We start from the raw sequence: 24,689 nt of genomic DNA, 5'->3' as shown, positions 1-24,689 counted from the left end.
GTGTTATTATTAGTGTCATAAGCAATCCCATTATGAGCATAACGACAGCAGCCGAAGTCGAGTAGGCTATATTGTATTTGTCTTTGAAACTAAGAAGGTGTTGGTGCCACTATGCAGCCTTTAGTTGCATTGGCACACAGGAGACACCAGATGGAGATGTTCGCCAGTCTGACTCACAGCAGTGAAGATTTTGTTGGATCCCACTATTTCAGGGGGGCGTAATATGATAGAATAGCAAATAATACCACATTAATTAAAGTAGTCATTGAAAATCTGTGAAGGAAAATGTCTCTCTGCGGATTTATAAATGTTTTTCAGAATTTGTTTGAATTATTAGACGACTATTTAGTTATTATTATTATTATTATTATTATTATTATTATTATTATTATTATTATTATTAATTTATTTATTATGATTGTTATTATTTGACGCTTCAGATTCAGCCGTGTCTGTGTTTCCCCACACACGTGAATTACTTTATAGCCACTGCTTCCGGATTTGAGCAACATTACACTGCAGCTAATTAAAGTGCTGTAGACCTACAGACAAAATGTATTACTCATTCCATTGTTGTACTCAACAGCTGAAATAGACTAAACAATGGGATTTAAACAACACGTATTCAAATAAACACATATTTGATCACGCCGCATAGCCCTCTGGGAACCGGCTTGGTTGGATTCTTTCTTGAGCATCAAGCCTTGATTTACTACATTTCCCACACTGCATTGCTGCGCAGCCGCGACTTGTCACTGCTGTCGCTCTCTGCCCGTGAGTGCTCGCGGTGAATTGGTCCAGCATCCCTGCGCAGGCAGTGTGGAAAATGTAGATGTAAAAATATCATTTGAAAATATGTAATCCTGGAGTCGGTTTTTTGGCGATGGCAGTTTGCGCTGAGGGACGGAAGATGCGGCAGACTGGATTTTGTGTTGCGCCTCTGCACGGACCGTTATGTTGAGAGAAATAATGCGGAATATTTCCCCCTGTAGGTGTTAACGCAGAAAATACAAGATGAAGAAGCAATTCAATCGGATGCGACAGCTCGCCAACCAAACGGTGGGAAGGTAAGCAAACCCTTTCAGTGCGCTATTCTCACCGGGCCAAGTGGAAGGGAGGAGAAACCCCCTGCATGGCCCCAATTAGATGTGAATCACCTCCATGCTCATATGATTTATTTGACATGTTATTAGTCTGAATATGCGGAATAGACAATGGTCAGTGCAGTCGTACTAATTATAAGCAACAAAAGAATAGCCCATGTTCATATTGATGCGTAATGACCATTGGAAGAGGCTACCGCATAGGCAGCGTGTAGGCGCATTGCCCCAGTGCAACCTGCCCACGGAAATACATTAAATATAGGCATTCGCAGCACCTTCACGGAGAGACGACCTCCTCTTAAAGACAAGGTATCACCCCTGGAGTGTGAAAAACATGCATATTGTGAAGTTGCGGTGTGATTAAATGTGCCTCCTGTCACAGAACCTGTCAGTAGGTGAACGTGATGCAGACGGATGCGGTGTGGGCTGCGACGTGAGGGGAAACGGGAAAAAGGCGCAATGTTTTCATTACGCAGTAATATCAGCTGTGAGGAGGGGAAGCACCTTCTAGGCGTGGGTTATCAAGTCAGTCAATTCCTGAAGGTCGTATTCCCCCATCTGGCTTTTATCTAACATACTTCTAGTTGGAATAATGGTGATTATATTATGAGCCTTCACATGTTTTATCATGCCACTGTAGTTCCTTAAAACAGGTCCAACTGAGAGCTTTATGTGGGAGGATTTTCCATCCCTCTCCTCGCAGTCTTCTATGTCCTGTACTTGCCCTGCATCGTGGTTCTTAAATCCTTTCCCACCTTTAGAAATAGATGAATTGGTACATTTTACTCAGGTCTTATGGGTTCATCACTCCCCCCCCCCCCCCCCCACCCCCAGCCTGTTCGTTCCTCTCACATGGAGACAGCTTGTGAAGCCACACTGGGCCAGAGGGTGTTCCCTGCTCCCGTGTACGGATTAGGACCAGGAGGTGTGGGTCATTATTATCACAGGGCTGTGTGGAGAGGCATGCACTCAGAAGGGAGGGGACACACCTTGCAGGCTCTGTTTGTGCTGTCACTGTCAGTTGCTCCAGGCTGCTCCAGTCTTTTTATAATTACTTCTGTGTGACTCATTAGTGTGTGTGTGGCTTTGATTCTGGATACGTGTGTTGTGAGTATATTATTCCTCTCTCACTCTCCTGTTTTCTGAAGCTGTCTGTCTTGGAGCAGCAACAGCTATACCTTGCTAATACCTACTGTGCTGTTCACAGCCAGTACTACTCCCAAACCCTCTGCTGAGCTTTGGATCGGGACAAGGAGTGACAGGTCTGACCTCATGGTGACCGTGAGCAGTGTCAAACTAGTCTGGTCTTACTGGGAGAGATGGAAAAGAAAGAAATATCCAAATCTGTGCCATCCTGGGACAGCGGGTTTAATGTATGTGAATCAAGCCAGACCACACAAAGCTTTCTAACACTTCTTGGTCCTGCAGTTTATCCGCTCATGCTAAAATGACACACAATCGTATAGTACCATAAGGTACATCTTGCTTTTCATGATAAGACTTTTACCTTCTTCTCTGTTGATAATTTATTGTGTTGAGCTTCTTTCATCTGTGCCCTAAAGGGTGATAATGTCCGTTGATTGCACCACCTACAGATGAAAAATGTGAGTGTGTGTGTGTGTGTGTGTGTGCATATATTACGTAGTGACAGTGTGATGCATGTGTCCTTGCACACACATGCCTGGTTCTGTTAGTGCAGGATCAGCGGGTGGGGGGGTCAGACAAATGTGTGTTTGTGCAGATTAATCAGGCATCCCAAAGTAAACATTCACCAACCGTGTTTTGCCATGTTCCACTGTCTTTACTTCACACTTGAGCTCAGTTTCTTTCCGCAGGTTTGCCATTTGAGCTGAGTTGCAAGGCCCCGCAAAGATTAGAATCACTAAATGAGCACATATGGAAAAAGTCTGTTCATTAGCAATTTCGCCGAGCATAGTTACGCTCCGTCTCGTACTCACTGAGGCTGCAGATAATACTGTTCTGCTGACTCAAGCGTCACCGCATCTTCCGAGTGGAATGAGGGTTACTCTGCAGGATTGAGTATTTGACCTTCCTGATCCTCAGCAGTCTCAGTAGAGCCCCGAATACCGCTGACCAGTCCTCTGTCTTTTCAAAACAACTCAACAAATCCACATAAGCGGACAGTCCATGTTGGAAATTGTATGACTTTGATAACAATGATCTGTGTGAGTGTTATTAGCAGGAGTGTGTCTTCATTAAGAGGTAACATGTACGCTCTTTAACAGTGGACATTTAATCTACTCCCCTCCCTCTGGCATGTGTTATCATGTCTGTAATGGCGAGTCTCTCTGCATGACCGTGAGTCTTTCTTATGTCTTACACAGTATGTGATGGGGATTGAAGCTCTTCTTCAGTGGGGGGTTGGCGATCAGGTGTGCTGTCTCAGCATCTCTCTGGCTCTCTGAGGCTGCTGCTGCCGCTTGTCAGGGTGAGATCCATGTCATGTGATCGTCCACTTGACCAATCACCTCTGTGGAGCAAGACTTCATACTGGAGGATGTGCAGCCATGCATACTCTACAGCTGACAGAAATGTGTTATGGCACAGTGGGAGGGAACAGCAGGGTGTCTCGGCTCTGAAGAGAGTCTTTGTGTGCATTTTGTTATAAAATTGTCGTGGTTTTTGTTCATTAAAGACATTATTTTGGGTAGTTTAGCCCTGTGTTTCAGCCTTAAAATTAAGCAGCGTTAATATTAAGCATTCTCCTTGATGTCAAAACATTTTTTAGAAGCATTTGGGTTTTTCTTCAATATGCATTGTGATTTTTTTGATGCCCTCACATGCACAAAATGAGCCAGGGAAATATAACTTTGCTCCAGCCAGCTCCCACCCTCCATTTCTCTTGACCTATTTCTCTATTCCCAGCTCACTGTGCTATCTAGGTCCAGGACAGCCTGGTTAAACGATTCCATGACACACGTCTGTAAGTCTGTCAGAGAATCTTAAGAAAAAACACAATTTAAATTGAACTTTTTTTCCCTTTTTATACTTGAAAAGGGCACCATTGTATCTTCGGGATGCACTGATATTGATATTGGATGTTGGGCCGATACTGACTCAGAAAGCTGGATCGGGTATCGTGACAATGGCGCTGATCTATTCGATTTAATTCTATATATTATAGACTGGAATTTTAATTCCTGTTTAAGTTTGAACCAATTTGTCGCTGTATTTAAAAGGTTTACCCTTGCACTGTCATGCATGTTCATTTTGAAGAGTCTTTGCCAAGTTGCTGGTGCACAATTGAATGTGTTTATTTGTTACATCGTGTTTTAAAAAGGTAGAAAAGCAACGTTTAAGTCAAGCCGGATGTTACCTTACACATAAAAGAATGATCGCAGCACCAGGTTATTCACTAAACACTGGTATCAGTAGTCGGTATCAGACGATACCCAAAACTGCAGATGAAGGTATCGGTACTGAAAAAGTACTGTCACTAGCCCTAACCTCCTGACAAATTGCCTCTCGACCCCACCCACCCTCACACCCACCCTGCATCAGTCACCTGTGTGATGTTCACCAATACCACAACTTCATGGTAATAACATTCTTCCTGCTGATGCCTTTAGGCTTTAGCGCACCACTCACCACGATGCACTGATCAGAAAATGGCAGCCGTTTGTGGGGCTGGCACATGAGTTGAAGATGCTTTCTCTCGCCTGCATTGTCTCACTCTTGCACTCTTTCTCTTTCCCTTCTGTCTGACAATGTGGCGCTCTCTCACAGATTTGTTTGTGTCCAAAGAAAGGGTTTATGGCACAATAGAAAGAGGGAGAAGGACACAAGGCAAACGTTATGAATTGTGTGTGTGCATGTTTGTGCATACTTCAGCGTGAATGTTGATGTGCATGCACTTTGAATACTATGCATGAATACTAAATGTATCACATATTAATCTTGGAAACAAATTTCTGTTAGCATAAATGATCAGCACAGCATTTGCACATGTGCGCCTCTTGGCAAGAACGTGTGTGTGACTCTAAACGAGCGTAAGAGCTGACAGGTAACATGAGATGTTAGAGGCCGCCCTGTTGAATGCCAATGCAGCATCTCCTCCTCCGTCTCTCTTCCTCCTCCGTCTCTCTTCCTCCTCCGTCTCTCTTCCTGCTCCACCTCGTTGCCTTGATTTGCTTATGTGGCCTTCACAGGGCAGGTGATTCACTGCTCTCTGCTGGGTTCACTTTTGGATAGTTTCTGGCTGATCACGTTGTTAAATCTTGACTGTAAATCACAGTGTCAGCATTTAATTTAACAAGTCAAGTTTGCCTTTCCATGGCAAAAGTTTTATTGTAGTTTTGAGGCATTAGTCATCGGCAATAAGGAATGCGTCATTACTTGTGTTCTAGAATGTGTATCTTTATTTGGAGCAAGAGCTATTGCTGTACTTGAATAGTGCCATTTAGGGAGTGTCAGAGGTCCATGTTGATAACCCCCCATAACCCCGTCAGTGCCTCTCAGAGACACGATAGAGTTAGTGATAAAGAGCCTTTGTCAGGGGACCATTTTGGCCATCAAAAGAGAGATGATGTAATATCGGACAGAAGCGCTTTTTCTCCGTTTCTCTGTCGCTAATTCAATCAAAAGAGCCCATGTTATGGCTGTTCACTACAAATTCAGCACTGGTGTGTGTTGCGAGCACATGTGTAAGAAACAATGCACGAACAGCTTTCGGGATGTCTGCTTGTCGCCGACAGACTCTCATTTGCACTTTGATTTCCTTTCTGTCCCTATTGACCTGCTGCATATTAAAAGTTGGTTCCATCACGACTGTGGTAGTCATATGTTTTCATGAAAATAAATAACTATCTATTTCAAAGCAGTATTGTATCAAGTTAGTGCGGTAGGAATATTCAGAAATCTTTATTGATTTTCGAACATAGGTTTCTGTTTCTTTAAAGTCTTTACTTTCTGCTGCCACGTTATTCTAATACACAGCTGTACGGGAGCATAGCTACAGTGGAGTGGTATTGTTATTAGAAATAACTAAGTTCTGAAAAAAGAGAAGGGCGACTCCCCAACATCATGCCCACTTCCTTCCATTCAGGAATGCCGATAGACTCAAAACAGGAAGCACTAATAACAACATCCTGTTTTGTTTACCTGTCATTCTAAGAGTTCATTATTTTTCATTCAAAAACTTGCTCTTTAATTACAGAAGATGAATCTTCATCTTCCTTTTCTATACAACGGATTTAAAATCCTTCATTTGCGTTGGTTGCCGAGAAACGCTCATTTGGTATTAGCTGTTTCATCACATTCGTTGGGCTTTGACAGCCCACATGTTCACATGTAAAATACAAAGATGGCGGAGAATTTTTTTTTTTTTAGAACTAACAAAGAATGATGGCTTGTGACAATGTTCAATCATGTATTGCTCAACATTGTTGCCTCATTCTGTTGTTTATGTGATGCGCTCTACAGGCCATTTGAAATAATTTAGGTGCAGTGTGCGTGTATGTGTGTGTGTGTGTGCGTGTGTGCGTATGTGTGTGTTCGTGTGTGTGCACATGCTCGGGCAGATGCTAAGTGTTAAAGCACAGTAAAGTCATAGAGTGCTTCTTGTGGAGATTATTCACCATGAATAAAGTTATTAGAGACAACTCACTGCTTGTGTTTCCAGTGAAACGTTGCTGAATGCTGCAGGCTCTCTCTCTCTCTCTCTCTCTCTCTCTCTCTGGACATGTGTGTGCTTTGTGTGTGTGTGCGTGTCTGTGCACGCTTGTGTGCGTGCACACTCCTCTCACAGTTATTCTTGCATACTTAACAGAACTGTGACCTAGTTTGCTGGACAACTACAGTAAGTGGGTTTTTCTGTTTTAGTAGCCTTGTGTCCCATCAGCCCTCCGGCTTGTCATTTGGGAGGAAACCGAGTGGGCCTCTAGATGCGTTTGCAAGGCAAAGGTCTGGGGAAAGCAGTAAATGGAGAAATATTCAGCAGATAGCATGAGCACTGCAGTGTGTTTTTGAATGTGTGTCTGTGTGTTTGTGGCTGACTGTGGATCTCATGACATTGCTCCAGGCCGTGTGGTGGCCCTGCTGAGGCCCAGGGCCACCATCCTGCTCCACTGCCCTCGCCTCGCAGCACAGGACCTAGCATCTAGCACAGCTCCTGCAGGGCCCAGAGTTAGCGCTTTTGTTAGCCAGGCTAGCAGTGTGAGCAAACCAGAGCATGACCACTTTCTCTTTGTTCGGACGCATCAGATGGACCTGTGGATGGAAAGTGTTACGGCCAACACTTGGCTAGCTGACAAGGCAACACGCTCAAGACGGTGGATGTTAACTTATTCACATTTTCATTTTGTCAACACACCCTCCTTCGTATCAGCACTTTGTTAATGTCACCAGAGGTCAAGAAGGAGTTATTCAAATTCTGGCTCATAATCTGTCTGTGTGAATATCATCTCAACTAATTCATCTTCCTTCAGTTCTCCATGTTTTGCATTCCAGAAGTGTATAGTTCTTTTTTGCTGTTACAAAGAAAGCACAATTTTGTCAACTTTTGAAATGATATTGTTTCTGTTGGTCTGAAAGATGATTAAAAATTTCAGCATTTGACTTGAGTTAATTATTCTGTATTTTTATAGACCCGTGGTGTGTGTGTGTGTGTGTGTGTGTGTGTGTGCGTGCGTGCACGTGTTTGTATTGAGTCATCAGCAGCTCCAGGTAAAGGAATGCCTGCAAAGTGGCAGATGGTTGGCATAACCCTGGCAAAGTCTTACTCTCCCTCCATGAGCACACCGCCCACATGGCTGCCAACTCTCCCACGTGTTTACTTTCCTCCCAGGCCTCATTCTGCACATTATTTGCTGACAGGAATTTCACTCCTCACCTCCAAAATCTCCTGCGAGTTAGCTGTGAATCCGGTTGTAGAGCAACTGTAGTACCCATTGTCCCGTTTTCCCGCGTTGTTATTTTGTCTCACAGGACGGTTATGTACGATACTGCTCTCCTAAGAAACCAGCTCAAAGAACAAAACAGTCAAAATGGTGACATTGTGGTCAATTACAACACCATGCCTGCGTTGAAACTTTGTGTCGCTTGTTCTAAAAAGAAAATTAGTTGTGTTTTTTCCACCCTTTATGTGTAGACTGTATACACGAGTCAAGCCTTCAAGAAAAACACTCCCACTCTCACACAAACACTCACAGGACACAAAAAGAAAGAGTGCCTAGGATGCCCCCCCCCCCCTACTATATAAACTTTCATATGCTGCTGTCATGTTGTTTCGTTTGTCAGAAGAGCTCCAGACAGCCAGGCCAGAGAGTCTCACAGGTTGTCCACGGATCTCTGTCAAACATCGCTAACTCAGTAGCTTCTCCACATCCCTGTCACTGCTGAAGCCCCTGCCCTATCTGTGCTGTTGACCCTCATTAGGGTCCCTCAGCCCGCCAGAGTCTCCCCAAGGGACTCCTCAACCAGCCAATGTGAGGAAAACATGGACATTGACGAGCTTACAGCTGCATTGCAGACATGCCGGCTACACACTCAGCTTGGTGTACATGTGACAGTCTTGCCTGCAAGTTCTTTTGTGGAACATGGCGTTTCAGAGATCTTTTGAGGCTGTTGGAATGTCGCAGCAAAATAGAGCCACATTTTGGTGCAATGCTTGGGTTATTTTGGTCCCCCTTTGTCATGTAATCAGCAATCTGCTATCACACTTGTCCTTACAAATCATGCCAGAAACTTGTCCCTCTACAACTTTCTCTCTTTCAGTCTTAGGCATGCACACACATTTCCTGTACCGGTACTTTTCTTCCTACCTCACTGAGCAGAGCAGTTTTCCAACAGGCCGATTGTGATAAGATCCATTGGTACGTGGTTTGACCCAGTTCCCATGGTTCCATGCTCACGGGAGCTTTGATTCTAATAACTGACGTCGTTAAAGCTCAGCTTTCTGTTGCTGGCAACGACATATGGAATATGTATCCACAACTACATGTCAACATTGAACTGGCAAGGATTTCAGTTATGTGCTGCTGACGTGTATTTGTCTGGCTGATGAACAATAGAGGTCTTTTCCATTCTCTTGGTCAACAGTAAAATGATTTCAGATTTCGTTTTTTAAACAAATGAGACAAAAAAAAAAGCTATTATCCACAATTGGCATTGGCATGGTTGGGGCACAATAGCAGGAAGAGGTCGGGCAGACAGGAAGGGGAAGCGCTGAGAGAAAGTGTGCACCACTGGGTGGCTGCTGGGGGTCGACAGGTCTGGTTTTGACTCGTTTTTTGGAGGTTGGCTCCCTTGTTAGTCTACAGCCCTTTTGAGCAGGAAGTACATGTTATCCTCCACTCTGATAAGGTCGTCTTCATAGGCTCTGAATTGTCGCTTTAGATATCTGCTTTGTTGGTGTCCAAGTGTGTTTAAAGGAATTCTTGAAAACAACCAATATTGATGTAGGAATACTGACAATTTGCCCATTTCATCCTTTCTTGGAGGATTAGAAAAGGCATATTGAGCTCTGTTGGGAATCCTTGCACAAAAAGGACTAACGTCTTAAAATATAAGCTGTCTAAACTGAGCTGACGCCATGTATTTATGATATCCAGTGGTCTGCTCTTTTCTGAGCTTATGGCTCATTCAGTACTCCGGATGAGTACTTTTATCTGCTTCAGCGGCAGTGCAGCTCTGCCCTTTCCTTCAGTCTTTGGCTAAGTCCCCGGTCTTCTGGATTCACAGTGGGATGTGATGCTCCTCAGTGGGAACTGGCATATTTGAATCAATCTCCTTGTCAGTGGATGTCCTGCTCATTTTGCTCACGCTGGTGTTAGAACGCATGTCCGCACACTTGCACATGCTCCAAAGGGACAGGTGCATCGATGTGGCCCACCCATTCTGGAGCACTGCCACATTGATGATGTGCAAAAATTCTGTGAATGAGTCAACATCCAATGCAATACAGCTGGGACTTTATATCACAGCTGTGAAACATTTTGGCAACGACACAATCCAGTTTCGAGTGTTTCAGTTTCCTCCCATGTTATGTTATCTATTTTGTTTGTATTATATATACGTATTTTGTTTCTGTTTTTACCATGTAAAGCATCTTTGAGTATCTTTTAAAGTGCTATACAAATAAAATGTATTATTATTATTATGTGTGTCAAGGAAGAGGCCGGTCCATAGTGGCAGAGGAGGTTGCTCCTCCTCTATATTTGACAGGCAAGAGGGAGATCAAAACATAAAAATGAATAATTGTTTTTTAAATGAAGCATTACCAAATCTCAGTATCAATTGAAAATATGTCTTCTCACCTCTTTGTAAATCACTATTAACGGCAGCGGTACGATGCCAACGGGAAGGGAATGGAGAGCTCTGCTCTCGAAGCCTCGGGCGTTGCTTCCTCAGCTGTACGAGCAGACCGTCAACGGGAAGGCCATTCCTCTCACACCAAGACATTCTGGCAGGATCTTTGCAGATCTGTCATTGATAATATCCTTAAAGACTTCACATTATTCTGGGAAACTGTGCTGTTTGGTTTGGTCAAAAACCCAAGAAAAGAAGACAAATGTTTTCTTTGTAATACATTCGATAATGATGTTGGCAAAATCTATTATTCATCAATATAAAATTGAACTAAAGAAATGTTGAGATAAGTAGTGGGAAAATAGCATGCGACCATCACGGGTTGGTTTTTCTGCTGTCCTCACTATGACACCGCCACTGGGGTGAATCTGTAACAGTCACCATCACAAGCTGTGTGCTGAGTGACCTGATGGAGAATAGTTGTACAAGTTCAACCACTGTGACTTAAAAGAAACATTTATTTTCCTGACTTTGCACAAAGCTGCATTCATTGCCAGAGCTAATACTTCTAGCTCAAACAGAACAACGCTAGCATGTCGTTTTCCCAGGATACCCTAACCCTTATACACTTTTATCTTCACAGGGCAGAGAAAACAGAGGTGTTAAGCGATGACCTTCTACTGGTGAGTCCTGATGTGTGTGTGTGTGTGTGTTTAAGCAGGGAGGGCGATCACAACACCTGCAAACAGGTGCTTGATGGAATTATGGTCTCCTAGCAGTTAGTGCTGTCACTGCTCATGCTGTGTTAAATTAAAGAATGTATTTCGTGTTGCTCGAGGACTCTTTAACGTAGAAATGTTAAATAGCGCAGGAAACTGGCTGATGGAACTTTTTCAGTGAGAACAGAACAAGGCGAAACAAAACCATATGATTGGTTCACGCTACACTGTCAGTTTGCAGCTTCACCAGAGTCCATTCAGCATGACTTGTAGTATGTTGCTGTGTCACTCGTAGTGTGAACGCAGCATTAGGGAGCAGCGCTGTGTCTGTGGTATTACATAGGGTGCATGTGTTGGTATGCCAAGAGGTTTCTGATGTGTGTGTGTGTGTGTGTGTGTGTGTGTGTTCAGGTGGAGAAGCGTCTGGATCTGGTCAAGCAGGTGACGCACAGCACTCACAAGAAGCTGACTGCCTGCCTGCAGGGTCAGCAGGGGACTGATATGGAGAAGAGATCTGTCAAGTCACCTTCTGTGAGTGCCTGCGTCCATCATTGTCTCAGACACTGAATACTGATGCAAACTGATAGAATGTGTGGTGAAGCAACATTAATCATAGTCGTATACGATTCTCACAGAAGCTCTAGTGATGTTATTTCTCTCTACTGTCAGAAAAAACTACCGCTTACAATCCTGGCCCAGTGTATGGTAGAAGGGGCGGCAGTGTTGGGGGATGACTCTCTCCTCGGGTAAGTAACTGACATCCACAGGCCTTTTGCTCACACACTGCCCCGGAGTCATCTTAAATTATTGATTCGCCTGTTGAATTATTCTCTGCCCTCATTACCCTTGTCTGCATTTTAATTGTATTTGCTTGCTTCTGACTCTGGGTTTGGCTGTCGCCGAACAGGAAGATGCTGACGCTGTGTGGGGAGACAGAAGAGAAGTTGGCCCAGGAGCTCATCCAGTTTGAGTTCCAGATAGAGAGAGATGTGGTGGAGCCTCTCTATGTGCTGGCTGAGGTGAGCACCAATTAAGAGGAACCCCCTCCCTGACATGACATTACAGAGCCACACTCTCTCACTTTTCTATTTCTGATTATTAAAGGATTACAAGGAGAATATGGTCCTCATTTACCTAAAAAACGCTGCTCTTTTATTCCCTGACCTGACTTTAATCATGCACTTCATTTTCTTTTGTAGGTGGACATTCCCAACATCCAAAAACAGAGGAAGCACTTAGCTAAACTTGTATTAGACATGGACTCCGCTAGAGCAAGGTGACGTTCCACATTTAAAAGCCAGGCTGCAACCTTCTCTCGTTCATTTATTTTTTCAAATAAAGGGTCAGATTTTAAATGTCTGTGCAGAAAGTATGACATATCCAATTCAGTGGCTATTTTTTTTTTTTTTTACCTCATGCCCATAGATATCAGCAGTCATCCAAGTCATCCAGTCACCCGAGCACGCTGCAGCCCGGTGCCAAGGCCGAGTCCCTCAGAGAGGAGATGGAGGAGGCAGCCAATCGGATGGAGATTTGTAGGGTGAGTCACCAATCGGAACCACTCAGATATTCTTCCCTCCTCCAGACCCTTGCCCTCCATTTCCTTTAAAGTCCTCCTTCATGTATCAAATATAAATTGACCAAATTGCCAGGATGATATTCCAGTAGGTTTGGATCATTTCTTATGGGATGGTTGCTCTCTACTTTCTGTTTCAGGATCAATTGTCAGCAGATATGTACACTTTTGTGGCCAAAGAAATAGACTATGCAAATTACTTTCAGACAGTAAGTATATTTTGTCATCAAAGTTCCAATCCCTTTCTTTTCAAAATACAAATAAAATGTTTTTCTCCATATGAGCACAGGTTACAATAAACATTGTAGATTATCGAATAACACAAACAGCATTTCATGGTACACACTTTGTCAGCGATTGTTTGTTTTACTCTTTTCTCCTCCTGTAGCTGATAGAAACGCAAGCAGAATATCACAGGAAGTCATTAGAGATTCTTCAAAGTATCCTGCCCCAGATTAAAGCTCACCAAGGTGAGTCTTACACTGTGTGTGTGTGTGTGTGTGTGTGTGTGTGTGTGTGTGTGTGTGTGTGTGTGTGTGTGTGTGTGTGTGTGTGGAGAGAGATCTGCTCCAATTCTGCACCTGAAGCAATATTAAGATGAGAAGGAATGGAGTTAATAGCCCTGACATGTCACATAACGATCTCATTAGGCTATAATTATCCACCTCCATTTTTGTGCTACCGGCTAGTTAACGGGGTGTGACACCAAACAGAGGGCTCAACATCACATGTTCCTATTAAAATACGAGGAACAGAGATGTGGCACCAGGAAACCATTGAGCTGTGATCTAATCTTGAAAGTCACATGAAGTTGCAGTTTGGATTTAATTGATGAGCGTTGCCTCCTAACTTGATGTTCAGTCGTTGGTCTGAAGTGGTTCAGGAGAAGAGGCCGTTATGGTGCGTAGGTTTGTTTGTGTCTGACTGTGATTCAAGCCGCTGTCTTGTGTTGCAGAGGCGTGGGTGGAGAAACCGTCGTTTGGCAAGTCTCTGGAGGAACACCTGAATATTAGTGGGAGAGAGATTGCCTTCCCCATCGAAGCATGTGTCACAATGCTGTTAGAGTGTGGCATGCAAGAGGAGGTAGAGGGCACACACACACACACACACACACACATCAGACACGTCACTTAGGAATCTTAGGTGTGAGATAATGTGCTTATTTTGGTCATCACACTTGAGTCTGTGCCATGAAAGACACTCCTGGTGGTTAAACTCATCCTTATTGATCCTTGTATTTAAAATATAGCATTGCAACCACTTACATATGCGTGCACCTTCACACACAAATGTTCCATGAAATTCATTTTATATCCGTAGTATGATTGACATAAATTATGACCATTTCAAAGCATAGAGCTGCTGTTACTTCCCATATTCAGTAAATAAACCTGACTTTATCCTTCCTTGTCAGACTGGAAAGACTCAAAGTCAAATGAACTGAAGTTGAGGAAGAGGAGAAAAGACAAGTAGCAATATCATTGCACCAGAAAACATGGCTCTGAGATAGAGGTCACTCATCATCTTTACAATGTTTTTTGTGGCAATTAAAACAATTTACCGGTAAATCGCACGATTGGGAAAATGGTTGACAGTAAATATACTCATACATTAATGGACAAAAACATGTAAAGCCGCCAGTTTCTCCTTTGTTATTTATCATCAGCCAGTGTCAAATGCACCACAAAGTCTATTGCTTTTGTACAGCATCATGTTAGATGTGATAATTACACATGATTATGTGTTTACTGTGTGTGTGTGTGTGTGTGTGGCTGCAGGGCCTGTTCAGAGTGGCTCCGTCAGCTTCCAAGCTGAAGAAGCTGAAAGCATCCCTGGACTGTGGAGTTTTGGATGTGCAGGAGTACTCCTGCGACCCACACGCCATCGCAGGTGAACAACACCCACACGAATGCCTTGTTCAAAGCCCATTTCCTGAACAACAACCCCTACAGTCTGTTTGCTGCTGCCTTTAATTGAACCACATTCAATTAATATGTTAATCAATTTCCTGCATTTCTGCATTTTACTACTGTATTTTATTTCTTACACTGTTTTTTTTTTAAATGTTTTAATGCAATGAATGTTCTTAATTGTTTTTAAATCTCCTTTTCTTTTGCCTTATGTTTTGATGCTTTTAATGGTTTTATGTGAAGCACTTTGAATTACCTTGTTGTTGGAATGTGCTATACTAATAAACGTGCCTTGCCTAACACATGGTCATTGTAAGGCAGGAAAACTGTAAAAACTGGCTCTACTGTAAAATACATATGTTATTTTTACTCATCTGCCAGTTTATTTTATCATGTGGAAAGGTCATTTGCAATGTACAAGTGCAAATAAGTTTTCCGATTGATTTTGGACCTGGTTGGTGGAAAACGTATGCTCTTCATCGGGCGAGTATAGTGCAGTCTTCATCAGCTCTGCCCTCAGTGCTCTTTTTTTCCCGAAGGCTTTCTGTCCTGATATTGCTGTGCATTTCACACATTAGCATAAAATCTTGTGTTGAGCGATATGAATCTGGCAGCTGCAGCTAGCTGCAAGGGCCTGCTGGAGGGGAGTGGGGAAATATGGGACATGGCCTCGCCAGTCCTCTGAAGAGAGGAAACAACCCTCCTCTTCGTAAAGCGAACCGTTTTTTTTCACTCTCTCCCTGTTTTTCTCACCCAAAGGGGCTCTAAAGTCATACCTCCGTGAGCTCCCCGAGCCACTGATGACCACTGAACTCTATGATGAATGGATTCAGGCCTCAAAGTGAGTTGCTGTTTTCTTCTTAAACGCGTTTTCTTCAATCATGCCATTGGCCTCGATGAAAAAACAGAAAATAGTCCAAAGTCTTTATAAAGAGGGGTCTTAACTGCTAAAATGAATAATGGTGACATTTATCAAGAACTGGAGCAACAGTACACCATGATGTTTTTTTGTTTTATTTCTCCAGCATTCAAGATATGGACAAGAGACTACAAGCATTAATGGCGGTGTGTGAAAAACTCCCCACAGACAACTTGAACAATTTCAGGTCAGTCGCTTTCCCCCATTTTCTGTCCTATCGTGTGTACATGCCATGTTCTAATATGGCTCCACTGGATTAAAAACAAGACGGGCACTCGGAGAGTGCAGACCAGCTTCTAAGGCTGTTGAGGCTCCATCAGTAAAAGCATAATGCGTGTGTCCGTCCCGGGATTCGGATCCACTCCTAAATTGGTCGGGTCCCTCCTTGGCCCATGCTTCATCATTCCACCATCATTCATGAAAACAGCGCTTGTAGTTTTTTGATAATCCTGCAGACAAACAAACCAAACTAAAGAGAACCAACCTGCACCACCTACAGGCAATAGAAATAACCGCAGCAGCAGGTTTTGAAATGCAGATGCTTCTTAGATGTCGACACCTGTCGGCAATGACTTTTACAGCTGGATCAACTTATTGTATACAAGTGGCAAGTATTAAAATTGTTTACAGCTATAAGGATAATGTGAGGAAAACAATGATAATTATTATTAATTAATCATGAGATTATCTCTGTAGAGTTATATATGTGTGTGGCTTAACAAGTCTTAACATGTCTGACTAAAAGGATATAAATAAGGTGTGAAATATCCTCTTCTATGTAAATCCCACAGATATCTAACCAAGTTCTTAGCCAGGCTGAGCGACTACCAAGACGCAAACAAGATGACACCTGGAAACATGGCGATTGTTCTCGGCCCTAACTTGCTTTGGACGCACACTGAACCGTATGTATTTTTTTGAACACAACTACCTTAACTACACTTCTCACATAAGAATCGTACTGCAGTTCAATTCTTTCTTTTCTTTCCAGGAACATGACAGAGATGATGACCACGCTGTCCCTACAGATTGTGGGCATCATTGAGCCCATTATCCAGCATGCTGACTGGTTCTTCCCTGGAGGTGGGGATCACATAATGTAATGTATGTAATGCTGTTAGCAAAATAGTAGGGTACGACCCACACTTTTGCCAGTTTTGACCAAATGAATCTATCAAAGCTACTAAATACTTATTATTTTATTTTGCTCAGCCTCATATGAACACGACGATACCTGGTGATCGTTCTTCTTCATGGTTGTCGGTTCACATAAACAACACGTTGCACCATGAAGTCATAAAACACACCAGCCGTAACGCAACAAACACATAAACGAAGCATAACAAACAGTTCATAGGTAATGTACACACCACGGTGTCTGAACACGATGTGTTCGAAGCCGCAGCGTCATGTTAACGCAGTTACTTGGTGCAGCAAGTTCATGCTGTGCGTGCTCTTTGCTCGCTATAAGGGACCACTTCCTGTTACCGCGTCTCAAGTTCAGTGTGGCGTTACAATAAGATGTGGACCAGCAATTCCCTAGTTATGTTCCTGTTCATATACTGTGACTCTGTGGAGTAAAATTACTTTTTTAAATAAGCTTTACAATATAAACCATTAAAATACTGTGTTTGAGACAAAGGAAAACAGTTTGTGTCAGGATTTTATCGAGGTGGATACACACAAACAGAAAGCATCAGCATGCAGTATACCGCCATTATACTGTATGATGATGCTGTTTCTGCTCCTCCCTCAGAGATTGAATTCAACTTGACAGGCAGCTACGGCAGCCCGATCCACACCAACCACAACTCCAACTACAGCTCCATGCCCTCACCAGACATGGACCAATCCGATCGCAAGCAGCATCACGACCAGAGCCGACGCCCACTGAGCGTCGCCACTGACAACATGATGCTGGAGTTTTACAAGAAGGATGGGTATGATGCCAAGTGCATCCTTCTGCTGCCCACATCTCACTCTCTCTCTCTCTCTCGTTCCACCCACGCCTCCTCTCAGGCATCTGATATTTAATAATTACATTATGAGTGCATGCACATTAACAATTGCTCCAGACGCTACATAGGCAACAGAGAGGTGAGCATTGTAATGTATATACAGTATCTCAACTGGCAATAAGTCCAACACGTACAACTCCTGTTGTCAGGATTCATCCGGACGAGAGAAGCCTCTCGTTTGAATACAGGACGCTGAATTGCCCTGAGTGGCATTGTCTCTATGGCGACGTGTCTCTGATGAAGGGCTGCTGGTTGCCTCTTTGTTTTTCGCAGGAAATATTTCTCCAGTATTATCTTCCCATCCTCCCACATCCAGCTCCTCCTGCACAGTCTGGCTAGCACGTCACCTGGCCTGAGTCATTCATCCAGCTGGTGGAAAATCACAGGCAGAATTAGAAACCGAAATACCCCCAATAAAACCAAGGCCGTGATATTATAAACGTTGATCTCAATCTTCTGCATCCCATAATATCAATGTGGGGAGATAGAAAATAGCTTGTATCTGTTTGGAGTAGTTAGCAGCTCACGATGAAGCGTCTGTCGGTGTTTGTGCGTCTCTCAGACCAAACAGGTTTAATTTAAAAACAATTGGCGCTCAGTAGATATGTGCACCTCTGAAACGTCTCCTCTGCTCCCCCCCTGCCACTGTGGATCTCACCTCCCCATCATATTCAGTGTACTGTGTGGTTAAGTATGGTGTTGTGAAGTCTGCATTCTGACCTCATATCCCCTTTGCCTCTCTTCCCCCTACTAACGCAGCATTAGGAAGATACAAAGGTACTGTATCATTCCCTTTTCCCCCACTTCTTTCCTCACCTACCCCCACTCACCTCTTTCTTCATCAGCTTAAATGATTGTGGATATGTGTTTGTCTCCAGTATGGGTGTCCGGGTTATGGATACCTCCTGGGTGTCTCGTAAGGGTTCGGGCACGCTGGTGCGCAAGACCTCCTCCACACCTCCAGGCATGCAAGGCCCCGGCTCTCCCGCAGACGCTCTCATCCCAGAGCAACCCGGAGAATTCGCCACTTCCCCGTGCACGACACCGCCGCCTGGAGAAAGGGTTTGGTAAGTCCCAGTGGAGACGCTGTCCCCCTCTTCCTCACGCATCCTCTCCTGTTCATTTTTGTTGTCATCACCATCGTCATCATCAGCCTTCCTCAGCTCTGTGTGGTCAAGATCATTGGCTGTTTTAATCATACTATTATTTTGCAGCTCTTCATGTCTCTGTCTGTTGTTATTATGATTTCTCTCACTCCGCATTTCTTCAGTTGTCCCCGTTGTTTGTCAGGTTCCTGTCTGTCATTGTGGGTAAAATTTTCAAAAGGGTTAATGACATTTTAAGACTCTAATTCTGAAGGGATTTAGTCCAAATACTGTTTGGAAGTTTACCATTTTTTGGTATGATTATCAGAGTTAAACACACGACTAATCGCCTCATGGTCGCTGCCTGTGCCTGTGTTGCAGGCATAAGATATCATGGCTTCTGGCTTGGCTGGCTTTCCCCACTTCTCCTGTGGCTCTTTCAGCCGATGAAAGGGTTTTGTGTCTGTTTCACACTGCCCTGGGCTGACTGCAGGACCTGCAATGCAAATAAGTCATAAACTGTAGGATACGGGCAGATAGGGTTTCCATATACAGCAGAGAGGAGATATTCAGTCATCAGCTCGGCTTGATAATATTGTAGACTGCAGACCGGCACTTTTGGCTTCAGAGACAGATCCTCACAGCTCCATGCAGTGTGCAGACACAAGGTGATCACAGAGTCCTACACACTTTTCCTTTGGCGACAAAACTTTCTTTTCCTTTGCTGTTTTTTTTGTGCTTGTCTCTGTATTTGCAGTAAGCTGACTGTGTGCTAAGCTTGGTGCCCACCGCCCACCCTAAAATGCAATTTTTTTCCTTTCTTTTGTCCTTCTGCTTTTGGCTTCGGACCAACTAACACACTAACACCCTAATCATCAAAACAGCTTATCCTATATCGCTCCAATGCGTCTCCCTGTTCAGTCACTAGAGCTGTTTTTTTGTGCTGTCTATTCTCTTAATATCTACAGCTCTGACAACGTGTCGCCCAATCGGCCGGACACCTCTCATGCCCACCCACCCCCAGGGGAGGACCGGCCACCCCCCCCTTACCCCATCTCCTCGTGCCACACTGCCCCCCACCTCTTCTATCCCAAACCCCCACCCTGCGCTCGCCCTGTGGCACCGGGTCCAGAGTCCCAGCCCCCCGCCTCTCCCCCGCCCCCACTGCGCTGGTCTGGCTTCACTCCCCCGGCCCCACCCCCTACCTCCTCTTCTTCCTCCTCCTCCTCGTCACTTGACATCAATTCGAACCCCAAGCCCAGCTGTCTGCATTTCCCCAAGCACAGTCCGCCTGGTGACATGTCGCATGCTCCCCCACCGGACATTAATGCTTCTTCACTCTACATCAAAACCTCCTTGATACTAGCCCGCCACGACCAGTCCCTTGGCAACCCCCCTAGCCTCCCTTCGTCCGCGCCCCCACCCCCGCCGTGGGCTGCCTGTCCATGTGCCCGAGAGAGAGGACCCCCCAGGCTGACTAGGTAAATACAACACACCCACGGCCACGATGGATGCATCACAGAGTGGCGTCTGTATCTCTCCTCTCCTCCAGCTCGCTGGCTCATATTTTCTTTTTGCTTTTTTTTTTTCCTCCCCCTTCAAATTACATCCCTCAGATTCTGTAACATTCAGGTTGTCCAGGGATGCCTCTCATGCGGGTTGCCTAGCAACAAAGGATGTTACTGGCTTATATACAGCGCTCGGTTTCATGCTGGTATTGAGTAGACGATAAATACATTGACAATGCTGCATTATGGCTGTCAAAAAGCATATGAATGTATTTATTCTACAGCAGCATTTTGTTACTAACCAGCAGACGGAAAACATTGTTAAGGAAGTAAAGATTTTAAGGTTAGTAATGTAGAATTGTGTTTGCAATTATGTCCCGTATGTACGGTGTAGAATATCTTCATACGGTTTGCGCATTCTTCCAGCTTGACCCAAAGTGCGGCGTTTGTACGGAGTGACTGTGACAGTTTCCTGACTCATATGTCACTGGACAGTGTGAATCATTACAGAAAATAAGAACAAGCTCGCCTGATAATGCTCCCTCTTGTGATTTGGTAGCTCCATGACATCCCATCCAGATGGATTATTTTCAGGGAAAGACTGCTCAAAGGGACTACAGTTGATAAGATGTCATGTAATCAAAAATGTGACGACCGTACTACAGCATCGGTGCTCTTTGTGGGTGTTGGATCACATGAGTTTTGCAACCATACTTGTCTGTATTATTGAGTATATTATTGCAGACATTAAATACAGATAAACTTACATCTTACAGTGAGAAGACGACTTGTTTCTATGTGTTGCTGGATACAGATACGTACACCTTGTTTAGCTCAGTGGGGTTTTTGTCAGAAATCAAGTGTGAAATCTTGTGAGTCCAGTTGAGATCCCAGCTGAACTGTAGTTGAGTCTCTCAACATCTATCTTTTTTTCTAGATCATTATAAGCCCCTGCATCTACGGAGAAGAACGTTTTGCTTTTTTTTTTAATCAAAATGCTACTATACTGTATTTATATTTCAGGATGTAAAGGAACAATTGATCCAATTTACTAGTGTAGTGAAAAACATGCGTGGAAGCTTTTTTTTGACTTACTGGTACTTTTTATTTCATTAAAACTGAAATGTGTTTTATAACAGTGATGGTGAAATACCAATCTGGTTTGCAGTCTGAATGCCATCTCACTAAAAAGAATCCCCGATTGATCGATTCTATTTTCATCAACGAAAAAGACAAAATCTTTGCAAATGCAACTGTTCATCTTCGTTGTCTGGACTTATGTGCTGATGTGCACCATTTGTGTTTAAAACTGTTATTTAAACAGGTGTTGAAATAGATGTGAAACCATTTGCTTGCTAAACACTTCCCTACCCTTGATGTAGCCTTGCTTGACATAAGATCTGGGTTTGAGGAAACATCGAGTAACATTGGTAACACTGTGCTTACATATAGTGAAACACTCATGAATGATGATGGCGATGATGATGATGGTGGCGGTAGTGGTTGTTGTGGCACGGAGGTATTGTACGTGAGATACTGTTCACAAACCTGTTGTGTCTGCTGCTGTTCACGAATGTCTTGCTGTCTCTTTCAGTTCATTCAAGAGTAAAGAGCTCTCCCCTGTAATTGGACACAAAGGCATCCAGGTGGCAGGTCCAACTGTCCCCCCCAGCTGTAGTCCTCAGAGCAGTAGCCAGTCCCTGCACTCCACAGAGCACAGTCCACACACCCTGCGTAAAGGTCAGCACATCTCTCAATCTGAGCCGGCTTTCTTCAGTTTAAGCGAATACATTTTCGTTTTTTTAACACTAATGTTGTATGTTTCCAGGTTCCAAGAAGTTGGCCCCTGTGCCTCCCAAGGTCCCTTACAGCCAGTCTTGCGGGATGTCCGACCAGTCCACAGGTCAGCCGTCACCGGTCAGCCTGTCCCCCACACCTCCTAGCACCCCCTCCCCTTATGGACTGGCCTGCCCTCCGGGGCAAGTGCCCCCATCCTCCCCTGGGCAGACCCCATTGGGGGCGCCCCACTCCCTTTCGTCCCCACCCTCCCTGACCGGAACGCTCACCAAGTCGCGGCCCGCCCCTAAGCCCAGGCAGAGACCCAGTCTGCCCCCTCCTCAGCCGCCCACAGCCCCCCTAGGGTTCACTGGCCCGGCCATGGCCCCAGTTCCCCAGCCCCTGGAGCAGGGCCTCCTGGATGGACTGTCTCCCGGGGAGAGCATGTCTACAGGTAAACATCAGCCCTTGGCAACAACTCCCCCTCCGCCACCACAGGTGGGGCTGCAGCGGCCCTCTCTCAGACTCGCTGTGGCTCTGTCCAATGGAGACGGTGGACGAGTGTAGGACTCTGTAGGACTCGTCACTGTAGATATAAAAGATTTCCCCTTTATTGACTGCTCCCAAACGGATGTCTGAATTAATAAAAGTTGCCTTTTAGACACAGATGCCTGAGAATTATGTAAATATTAGCATTTGCGTGCTACCGTAGTGAGCAGATCTCCTTGACCTATGTACTCATTGCTTGTGTTATGTGATGATGTTTCTGGGTAATGTGTGGAAACATCAGAGAAGCATAGCTCGTCCTGCTTGTATGGAAGTTGCCATTAGATTCATCATGTGCTCTCTGTTTATCTGTGTTACCCAGACCCCCACATGGCAGAGGTAGGTCAGAGGCTTAAACACCAGTCCAGTCTCTCTCTCTCTCTCTCTGCGTAGCAGGCACGGGAACCGAGCCAGACAAACCTCACATTATAGCTACAGTATGATGTCTGATGATGAGGTGTTCTGTCATTATCTACCAAGCATTCTGTCACTTTGCAATATTTATCATTCTCTTGTCCCCCCCCCCCCCCCCCCTGCTACTATTGTGTACCTTGCAGCTGTGTGAGGCCAGGGATTCAGTGTGGGCTAAGTGTGAGGGGGACTTTTAGGGTAAGCCAGACCGTCCCCGCCCCCATGCGCTCCATCTCACTGCCTGGCCTCGTGCTGTGGCTGCCTCTGGGGTCTCCTGCAGCCTGCCTCAAACATTACCTACCTGTTAGTCTCAATCAGAACATGTTCGCTATTGCCGTGGCTATTATTGACTCTTTGCATGGTGTTGTAGTTCAACCGACAATGCATGGCTTAAGGACTTCCCAGAGTGCACCACACTGCGCTCACATTGCAGACGCCGTCGCTTACAAAAGGTCCATCTTAAAGTCCCCTTCCTTTCGTTCCCCGTTCCAAGCCCTGTGCCACCGGTATCCGGGGGGGGCCACAGGTAACCCCCTCTCCCCCTTTGGCAGGTTCATCGCTTTTTATAACCTCTGCTCCCTTTAACTACACTGCCACGCTCCATCTCATTCCTACACAGGAGTAGTCATCAGTCTCTGCTTTTCAGTAAATGCAGCAGCACATTAGAATATATTCAGAGCAAATACTGTATCCGGTCCTTATTCGATTTCCATCGTTACGTCAAGCCCACTTGGTGTCTTGGTGCCACTTGTCCACAGAGTTCCACACACATCATGTTGCCTCTGTGTTGGTTCACCTGGCCATTGTTGTAAACGTGTACAGTCAGGTGTCATTGTGCAGTCATTTTGACCTGTTATTGTATTTTATCTGAGAAGATATCTGTTGTTGTTGTCTCAAAAGACACAAGAAGCTGTGACATACCACACTAGCTTGTTCAAGTGTAACTAGCAACACACTTAATACATCCCTGTGTACAATGTGAAGCACATATATTTGACTGATTACAGACATCATATGCCACTTCCCATGAGTTCAGACTCAAAAGGATTAATATTATTTCTGCTCTCTTCCGTTTTTTACACCTCATTATCATCATCATATGCCCTCTTCTCCTCCTCCTCCTCCTCTTCTTGCTCATCATCAACATTTCCACCATTCTGCTCATCATACTCACCTCTCCCACCATGCTCACCATTAGATATCTTCAATTATGAAATCCCCTCCATCAATGTCAATCTGGACAGCCTCATCGATGAGTTCAGCGGTGTCCCTTGCAGGAGGTCCGTGGCAGTGACAGACTCTCCAGAGGGGGACGCTGTGCCCGAGGAGGAGCCACAGAGCACCACTCTATGACCTATGACCCTAAGGCATCACAGCTTTACCAGCACCCCTGTGGCTGTACATACTCTTTAACTGTCGCCACCAAGGCCTGATGGAAACACCAATTGGCCTCACCAATGCCCACCTGAAACCAGAACTCGAACACATCTGCTACAGGCTGCAAAGAAACTAATCTTACAATCGCTCGCTAGTACATACATGTGACTTCAAAAAAAAACACCAAAATGCCATAGTTGAGGAACAGTTGCCTTTAGGAGGAAAGACTGGAATACGGATGACTATTACATTAAGATTTTTCAATTAATTTGTTGTTTTTTGCTTTGCTTTTGTTCATCTTCGTTGTTTGATGCAGTGGTCTGTATTTCTGTGAGTTTTCCGATTTCTTTTTGCCTTATTCGAACATGCAATCAAATTGCAATATGATACTCACATGTTGTGCAACTATTGGTAAGGGAAACTCAGAGCCTGACATAGTTAGGAGCAAGGCCCATCCTCAGGGTGAAACAGAGA

At 44.6% G+C, this 24,689-nt stretch overlaps 1 protein-coding gene across 1 annotated transcript; it reads left to right on the top strand.

Annotated features, from left to right (window-relative positions):
• Positions 1-1,014: 1,014 nt before the first annotated feature.
• Positions 1,015-24,288, top strand: arhgap44a (Rho GTPase activating protein 44a; the record flags this gene model as incomplete). Its single annotated transcript, XM_079282330.1, has 21 exons — positions 1,015-1,067; positions 11,014-11,053; positions 11,501-11,605; positions 11,759-11,835; positions 11,997-12,108; positions 12,289-12,365; positions 12,515-12,629; positions 12,806-12,874; positions 13,054-13,135; positions 13,621-13,748; positions 14,444-14,555; positions 15,335-15,416; positions 15,601-15,681; positions 16,286-16,399; positions 16,486-16,577; positions 17,251-17,434; positions 18,391-18,579; positions 19,566-20,078; positions 21,700-21,845; positions 21,934-22,335; positions 24,037-24,288. 21 exons carry the CDS (start codon positions 1,015-1,017, stop codon positions 24,189-24,191), a joined length of 2,928 nt encoding a protein of 975 aa, XP_079138456.1. The 3' UTR covers positions 24,192-24,288.
• Positions 24,289-24,689: the final 401 nt, after the last annotated feature.

This window comes from Melanostigma gelatinosum (genome assembly GCF_949748355.1).
Source record: "Melanostigma gelatinosum genome assembly, chromosome: 13".
Taxonomy (NCBI): Eukaryota; Metazoa; Chordata; class Actinopteri; order Perciformes; family Zoarcidae; genus Melanostigma; species Melanostigma gelatinosum.
The sequence above is the reverse complement of the archived record's forward strand: the minus strand, read 5'-3'. Positions and strand labels throughout refer to the sequence as shown.